This window comes from Pelophylax lessonae, assembly GCF_965119305.1.
Source record: "Pelophylax lessonae genome assembly, chromosome: 3".
NCBI classification, from domain to species: domain Eukaryota; kingdom Metazoa; phylum Chordata; class Amphibia; order Anura; family Ranidae; genus Pelophylax; species Pelophylax lessonae.
The window spans coordinates 380,478,930-380,488,495 of record NC_138770.1 but is presented as its reverse complement, the minus strand read 5'-3'; the positions used below and the strand labels follow the sequence as shown (position 1 = coordinate 380,488,495).

At 38.4% G+C, this 9,566-nt stretch overlaps 1 protein-coding gene across 1 annotated transcript; it reads right to left on the bottom strand.

The window, feature by feature from the left end:
- Positions 1-7,037: 7,037 nt before the first annotated feature.
- Positions 7,038-9,012, bottom strand: POU3F2 (POU class 3 homeobox 2). The gene has a single exon (XM_082249687.1). The coding sequence runs from the start codon at positions 8,917-8,919 to the stop codon at positions 7,780-7,782; it is 1,140 nt and encodes a 379-aa protein (XP_082105813.1). The 5' UTR covers positions 8,920-9,012; the 3' UTR covers positions 7,038-7,779.
- Positions 9,013-9,566: the final 554 nt, after the last annotated feature.

Below are 9,566 nucleotides of genomic sequence, written 5' to 3'. Positions count from 1 at the left end.
TAAAATAAGGTTAATATTGCATACTCTAAAAATAAAAAAAAATATATTACTATTAAATACAAGAATGATTTACCTAAATATCCTCGTATTAAGTAATAATATTTAGGTGACATGTGTATGCTGTGGGGCTAAGACTAGTTTGTGGTTACATTTCTATGTAGTTGTGTGGATGTCTATCCTTGGAAAAAATGTATGCTAGAAAATATTAGTATAAATAATAATTTGACTTTACTGTTCTATAGCTAACATTGTAGCCAGCTGTGTGTTCCTATATATGTATTTTTGCTAGTACTTGCTGTATCTGTGTGTGTGTGTATATGTGTTTGTGTGTGTGTGTGTATATGTATATATATATATATATATATATATATATATATATATATACATCTCTTTCTCTGTCTCTCTATACAGTATGTATCAGTATATATATATATATATATATATATATATATATATATATATATATATATATATATATATATATATATATATGTGTCATAGCACACTATTATAAAGCATATGTAATAGTAAAGTAATCCCAAAAGCTATCTAAGCACATGTTTCTAATTCTGACCCCAGTGCCATGATTGCACGTTTAACTGGGTAGAGAGCAGCTTTGATGGCCATTCAGTTTAGATTTAGCCATGTGCATCTTTAATCCAAGCAGTTGGCGGAGACAGATCAATAGCAGATTGTAATTTAGGTAAGAAATAATCCCGGTGTACTGCTGTACACTGAAATTTACTAAACTGCTAAAAGTATGCTAGGAAAGAACAAGAGGATTTAAGTTTTAATTACAATTCCCTATCGAAAAACAATGTCTGATTACCTGATCTTATCAATTAATAGTAACATTAATTTAAGGCTTGTGGGACACAATTACGGAAAACGTGGGTACACTGCAGGGAAAAAAAAAGTAATTTGGTGAAAGCGATGCTGAAACCTAAGTGATTTCTATTTTTTAGTGCAGACTAAAATATATTTACGCATATAATAATAATAATAATATATATATATATATATATATATATATATATATATATATATATATATATATATATATATATATATATATATATATATATGTATAATCACTCTTGTAGTTCAAGCAATCAGATGTGGTGCTCTTTTCATAAAAAAATGTTTGATGAGATAAAGCCAGTGGCTGCCGTCTCAAATCAAGTAGAAAACATTTCCATACACTAATTACTGTAATTAGAATAATAAGACCGCGTATATGGGGGGAAGACAATGTGTACAAACAAGTGTATTTAATATATACTGTTAATCAGTGATGCGTGTGTGCTTGAATGTTTAGTGCAATACAAGTAACCTCAGCCCGCCCAGACAATCAAATCCAAATTAGTTTGTTAATGGATGTTCTGCAGAAAGGCTGCAAACCGCAGGCTGGCCATGTGCGTACAGCAGGTCCCCCACTGACCAGACAGCAGCTCTATAATGGTTGCTCCTAGATGGCTGCAATTGTGTAGTGGGGTGAGGGAAAACTGCACAGGATGGGGGATCCCATCAAACTAAAAGGAAAAGCAGGATAGAAAAAAAAAACAGAAAGTTACATTGAACGCCGTCCAATTCACAGCGCGTTATGTGGCGCTGTCCAGCGTGCTGAAACTGTGTTGGTGCTGAAAAACCGCTCTTGTTCTTGCGACTTTGGTCTTTCCTGGATCAATCTACTGTGGATTGCTTAGAAATTGAAACTGCTGCTTACTTAGTAATATGCACCTATTTTCTAGCACTTCATCACTAATATGCCAGAGTGTAAGACCAATATAATTACAAGGTTATCTAGTAGAAATATTGACACTGGTTTAAATTGCATGGATAAATTATGTATTGATCAATATACATAATAGTATACAATAACGATATATATATATATATATATATATATATATATATATATATATATATATATGTGCGTGTATGTATATATATATATGTATATATATATATATATATATATATATATATATATTAATTGTCAAAGGGCCCTAGCTCATTTTATTTTTGTTTATTTATTTATTTTTTTACTTCAGAAAGTTGTCTTTGACAACATTTTGTAAATCTCCTTATCAAATAACACCCTCCCTTTGAATTCGTTTAAACTGAACGGATTTTTAAAACTATATATATATATATATATATATATATATATATATATATATATATATATATATATATATATGTGTGTGTATAAAAAACATTTTTCACATGATATATACATTTTACTAAGTTTCTGAAGGATGAATATGTTATATATATATATATATATATATATAACAATCATAAGGATAAATCTACTTATATACATATGAATGTATATGTGTATATATATATATATATATATATATATACATACACACACACAAATAGATTTATCCTTATGACTGTTTCATTCTTGAGAACAAAGTTTTCCAGGCGACCTTTTTTAACCGTTTTGTGCTGTTTTGAAGAGTCCACCTGTCCATGTTACATTACCTTGTCTCTCTGGTAAAGCCCTCTATCTTATTAAATATGCAAGGGACACGTGAGTCTGTTTACAAACTACTTAATTTTCGCTGTCAAATGAAAATAAAGAATTGGCAATCCAGTCTTTTTTTTTTTTTTTTACCTCTCCCATGTTTTAAATATTACTGTAAGCATAATATCAGTAAAACAGATTAAAAAATAGCCATTAATACAAATACCAAAAAAAAAAAAATCTGTAAAAACAAAAAACAAAACATAAGAAGCCTAGTGCATTGTTGGGAAGAGAACAGGCAGGCAGATTATGGTGGAGAAGCACAAAAAAAAAAAAAAAAAAGGTTCCTGTTTACTAACAACCTGCCCAAGGCACTAGCAGTGTTAAACATCTGTGACTACTGCTAACACCGCTAGGCTCAAATCCCAGGCTGTGGCCCTACGTGCATTCACCAATGAAACAAAAGTCATCTTTGGGGGCTGCTGCTGACATAGAAATGGACTGTACACACAGAGCGCCATGAAATGTCATAATATGTGATGGGCACAACTTGTTTCTCCAGCCTAGGAATATTAGAAAAAAATAAATTATAAAAGGGCGTGGGATACCTAACAAACAACACAAACAATAGGATAAAACAAACAAAACACAAAATAAAAAGCAACAAGAAAACAGGAGAATGAAAGAGTAATACTCTTTGTTGACTGTGTTGACTACCCCCACTTCTGTTAAAGTATGTGAAAAGCTCCATGCGGGGCATACAATGAGCTCCAGGCAGCCATCAATCAAAGCCCTCATCTCAGCAAGGGGAGGCAGCAAGTGAAAGCCCCAAATTGAGGCCTCTGTCTTATCACTAGTCCACTGAAACGTCCTGCAGAGGGCACATGCAGCTTGTTTTCTGAACACTCTCTCCCTGGGATATTGACCACACCGTTCAGATCCATACTCAGCTTAAACATTTTTACCCATCAGCATGTCTGCGGTCACAAAACACTTCTTCTTTCTGTCACTTTTCTCCCAGACTATTGATGAGATCATTTAGCCAAATCTCAGACGCGTGTAGTATTGACTTGGAGTTAGAAAAGATGATCAAATATAATAACCCGCAAAATGCAGCTGCACTGGCCCTTCAGATTCCATCCATCATATATTCCAAACATCAGAACTTTCAGATAGATAGATAGATAGATAGATAGATAGATAGATAGATAGATAGATAGATAGATAGATAGATAGATAGATAGATAGATAGATAGATAGATAGATAGATAGATAGATAGATAGATAGATAGATAGATAGATAGATAGATAGATAGATAGATATTTGCTCTTTTGCAATTCATATTTAATAAAGCATTAAAAAAAACTGCTTTCTGCAACATAGAGAATTAGAATGGGTAACCCTATTAGAGTAGTATACACCAGAAAAACTTTTGTGATGACTTATATTACACATATATTGATTATTTTGCGTCCTGATCACTAATAGTTGCAATAGCTGTCAAATCCAACGTCGGCTTTTTGAGCATGACTTATATGGACTTTCTGTGTATAATTAATATTATTTTCTTGATTTTTGTTTGTATGCAATCGAAATTAAAATAACCCTACTCTACACCTTAATGTTACCGGATGAACAGACAAAAATAAGGATTCAATAAAAGCGTCAGGTAATCTGCATTTTCTGGTTTTATGTAGATAATAAAATATTACTTTAACATAAATATATAAGGATATCTGTATTTTATTTCTCCCCACAAGCACATTCAAAATATACCAAAACAAATTGTTCCAGGAGTCTGAAAAAAAAATGTACATCTTGATATAGATTTCAGCCACCTATTTGTTCAAATTGACAGGAAAAAAAAAATCCAGAAGATTTTTTGTTTTTAAAAGAAATAAATATACAGTGAGTCAGGCCACTTTGAAACGATATTAAAAATATTTCCCTGGGCAGCATTAAAAAACATAGACAAAATGAACGTTTAAACTATTTTTGCATTTTATAAGACACATTTTTAAACATATGTACATAGTTAGCTTTCGTTGCCACAGTGGCGTCCACCTAAACAACATTGGGATACCTAGAAAATGATCCATTTCCCCCCCTCCCGATTCTAGCTAAACACTCAGAAACTGCTGTACCAGGCGCCCCAAAACTATTCAGTGAAGTTTGTGATCGGCTGGAAGGAATGGGTTAAATCGCCAAAGTTCTAGCATTAGCGGTGCAGTCAGTTAAGGGTTCAATAGCAATTACAAGCGAAATGTTATATGAATTTCATTAATAGGAAATTAATTTGTGACAACACTGGGGCCAGTAGGCCGGTCTACTTTTAACGTTTCCTCTGCTTTGAAAGTATGCGCTTTAATAAGCGCTAGAATGCAGTATGTGAAGTCTCGTTTCATCGCCTTTAAAGCCTTTGTTTTGAGGATGCTAGAGGTTTACCTCCAAGATAATGTCAAAGAATTCAGCTTCTAGACAATAGGGTGAAAGGAGGCTGAAACGGGGAGCTCTTTTGTCCCCACAGCCCCTCTACCACAATGGATAAAAGCAAGACCCTGACAACACAAACATCTGGTGAAATAAAATAGAAAAAAAAAAAAAAAACAAAGTGCAAAAAAAAAAATCATTGATCAGGGTTTTCAAGATACTGACTGCAAAAGTGAAATGGCAATTAAAAAAAAAAAGGAAAAAAATGTTTCTGTAAAGGCAGAGGCTATAGGAGCTATAACTGACTTGTTGGTTGCAAGACTTCACATGATCCTAAAAACCTTACTTCTGGCACTCTAAATTCACAATTATTATTACTGATTACTGTAAAAGCAGAAGCTGTTAAAGCAAATGTACCTCTGGACGGTAACAGTATGCAAGGATGCACTAATTAAGCAACAAACATAAAAACAATATTTCTAGGACTTTAGGTTCACAATTAATATTAATAAGGAGGATCATTTAAGGATGCTCTTGTTAGGTATTATCTGTATAGAAAAGAATCTTTCTGGGACTCTAAATTCAAATAATATTAATAATTGCTGCAAAGGTGGAGGCTGTTAAAGGAGGTGTACCTGACTTGTTGGGTGCAATTTGCACTAGGTATCAACCTACAAAGTAATGTTTCTGGGATTCTAAATTCACAATTAATATTAATATATTAATAATTGCTGTAAGGGTGGGGGCTGTTAAATGGGGTGTACCTGACCTGTTGGGTGCAAGGATGCAATAAGTATAATCTAATAAGGAATCTTTCTGTGACCCTAAATTTACTATTTTTACTAATATATTAATAATTACTGTAAAGGCAGAGACTGTGTAAATGAGAAGTGTATCTGACTTGTTGGGTGCCAGGATACACTTGTTAGGTAAAACTCAGAAAGGAATATTTCTGGGACTCTAAATTCACAATTATTATTAGTATATGAATATTTGCTGTAAAGGCAGATGCTCTGTAAATAAAAGGCATTCGACCTGTTGGGTGCCAGGATACACTTGTTAGGTATAACCTAGAAAGGAACCATTCTGGGACTCTAAATTTACAATTAATATTAGTATATTAATATTTGCTGTAAAGAAAGATGCTGTGTAAATGAAAGTTATGTGACTTGTTGGGTGCCAGGATACACTTGGAAGGTATAAACTAGAAAGGAATCTCTCTGGGAGGTTCACAACTATTAGTGCAAATTTTTGAAATGGCAGGGGCTGTTTAAAGGAGGTGCAACTGACATGTAGGGTGCATGGATTCACTAGTTAGGTATATTCTTGAAACCAACATTTCTGGAACTTTAAGTTCACAATTAACAATTGCTGTGAAGGCAGAGGCTGGTGCACCTGACTTGCTTGGGTGCAAGGATGCACTACATATAATCTTGAGAGCAACATTTCTGAAGCTATAAAAATTGACAAGCAATACTTGCTGTAAAGGAAGAGGCTGTTTAAGGTGTACCTGGCTTGTTGGGTGCAAGGATGCACTAGTTAGAGATAATCTTGAAAACAATATTTCTAAGGCTATAAAAATTGACAAGCAATAACTACTGTAAAGGAAGAGGCTCTATAAAGAGGGTGTACCTGGCTTGTTGGGTGCAAGGATACGCTAGTTAGAGATAATCTTGAAAACAATATTTCTAAGACTATAAATTGACAAATAATAATGGCTGTAGAGGCAGAGGCTGTTTAAAAGAGGTGTATCTGGCTTGCTAGGTGCAAAGATGCACCCATTAGGTATTATCTAGAAAGGCATATGTTTGGGACCCTAAGTTCACAAACTTTAATGGTGCGACCTAAGGTTGACTGAATTATCTGAACTAATATTAAAAAAAGGAATATTAATAGAATTCAATTCAGGACCTCCTAAGCACCAAACCCCAAGTGCATTATTTTGAAGCACGTTCTTGGTTACACTTAACCTCCTCTAGGACCTAAGGCCTCTTTGGTAAAACGATTCAATCAGAGGCTACATTGATTTTTCTCTCCCTTTCCGTCCCTGTCTCAGCACTGGCTGAAAATGAAGTTTACTCAACATTTTTTTTTTTTTTTAAAGTAACCGATGAGGCTATCCTTTAAAAAAATTCTAAGTGCAGCCTTGTAAAGTTGGTGTCACTCAACATCAATGGTCTTCACGGTGTGCAATCTGGAGTACCAGATAAGCAGCTTTCAGAAAAGAAGAAAAGGGGGGGGGGGGGCAAATAAAATGTACACCAATTTTAAAACACATATTTTATAACAAATGTCCACAAACAGGTAACAACTTAAAACAAAAAAGAGCACTATAACATGGTGTCATTAACCCAATGGTAAACTGGAAAAAAAATTGCTCCCTGTTTCAGTGTGTCAGTCTATTATTGTTTTTTGGAGAAATAAATCTTCCTTGAAGGGTTCATGTAAACTTCAATTTCCTCGCAGTGCAATTTAGACTCATAAATATTGTCAATGTTGTAATCTGCTTTTGTTTGTTAAAGGGCTCCGCATTAAATACATACAGCAGCTAGAATCAACACTGAGCATCATCATCATCACCACCATCCTCCCAGGGACTTAAAGCTAAATCTCGCTTTAACCAATGATTCTGTTGTACTGTATGTCTGAGTGGCTTTTTTTTTGTTTTTGCTAGACATGAGCTCCTGACATGTTTTTTTGTGTATACTCACTTCTACTCCATTGGCTGGGTAGTCGCCTGCAAAAAAGGTCAAAACACATCCTCACTACACCTGCTACCATTTATGATAGTCCAGTGAGACGCTTTGTTCTGGGCTAGTATCAAAAAAAGGGGACAATCAAAAGTTCTAAGTGATGGATGATGGAGGATTCACTGGACAGGAGTCTGAACCCCATGATGTGGTGGTGTGTCTCTGCTCCCCCCATATACATCCTCTGCCCCTGGGATAGTCCCTCCTGGTGGGGTCATCCTTTTCTCTTTCTGTCTCCTGTTACAAAACCAAACTCTGACCACCTCCTTTTCTAGCTGTAGACTGTCCGCCAGCGAGGTGATCTCCTGGGCAGATGGCTTGGGACACTTGAGGAAATGACTTTCCAAGGCCCCCTTGACGCTGACCTCAATGGAGGTCCTCTTTTTCCTTTTCCTCCCCTGAGCTGCTATCTTGTCTATGCTGGTGGGGCTTCCAGAAGACGAGTCCGCCTCTTCCAGCCACTTGTTCAACAAAGGCTTGAGCTTGCACATGTTCTTAAAGCTGAGTTGCAGGGCCTCAAACCTGCAGATGGTGGTCTGGGAGAAAACATTGCCATACAGGGTGCCCAGGGCCAGTCCGACGTCGGCCTGCGTAAATCCCAGTTTGATCCTCCTCTGCTTGAACTGCTTGGCGAACTGTTCCAGGTCGTCGGACGTCGGGGTGTCCTCGTCGGAGTGCTCGTGGTGTCCCTGGTGCTGAGAATGTTGCTGCTGCTGCTGTTGCTGTTGGGGAGGCTGCTGGTGGCCGTGGTCGCCGTGGTGCTCCTCGTGGGCGTCCCTCAGGCCGTGGTGGTGCATGCCTTGCCCGGATGCCGGGTTGATCATGCCGTTGACTGTGAAGGAAGGCTGAGAGTAGATGAGTCCCTGGCCGTTGGTGGAAGCCATGCTGGGCAGGTGGGCTGAAGTGGTGGTCCTCCATGCCCCGGCACTGTGGTGGTTCCCATGGGCTGGATGGACCAGGTGAGGAGCTCTCCCTTGGTGCTGGAGGTGTTCCTCTCTGCTGGGCTGAACGCTGGGTTTGATGTCCTGCTGGCCCAGAGGGCTGGTGGACCAGGGCGATCCATCCCCGTGAGACAGAGCTGTGATCCACTGGTGTGCGTGGCTCAGAGGGTGCCCGTTGCTCTGCAGCGTATAGTCGCTCTGAACCAGAGTCCCCGCATCCCTGTAGCCTGAAGCCTGCTGCATGCCACCGGGCTCGGCATGCACGATGGACGAGCCGGAGCTCAGCAGGTTGTAGTGGTTAGACGCTGTGGTCGCCATGACTCTCCGAGCCCGACTGATAGCACTGGTTAAAGGAGCCGTGCATTTGACAGCTCCTTCCCCTCGCCCCGGGCGCCCCTCTCCCTCTCTCTTCCCCTCCGCTGTGTGTCTCTGCCCCTCGCTCCCCTGCAGCAAGCTTGTGCCTGTGCACGCGTCCCCGGCACCGCCTCCCCCGCGCTCCCATTGGCTCCCTCCCCTTTGATTTACGTGGATACCATTAGCAACGCTGGGTAGCCGCCCGCGCCTATTGGTGGAGCCCTCCCAGCCTTCATCCCAGGCTGCAGAGGCTGCTGCATCCACATGGAAGGAGAGCGATAGGAGAGGGGCGCTTTGTACATCGCAAAGTAAAAACAATTCCAGGGAAACTTTCTTTGTCTTCCCTGGCAGGAGCTCCGACTGTTACCTTGCATTTTACTTTTACTGAGCTGCCAAGGCGTTTGTGTGCTGCCAGTGCCCCATCTCTGATGAAACTTTCAATAAAAAATCTGGCCAGTTGCTGAGGGGGTTGATCACCGCCAGATGGGTCGCCCTGGAAACAGCAGGCTTTTACACCCAATCACTTCATAAGCATTATAAAGATTTTACTTTCAGATTAGCTCTTGTGTCAGTGTGCACTGCGACAAGTCATCAGCGATGATGTCACTGGG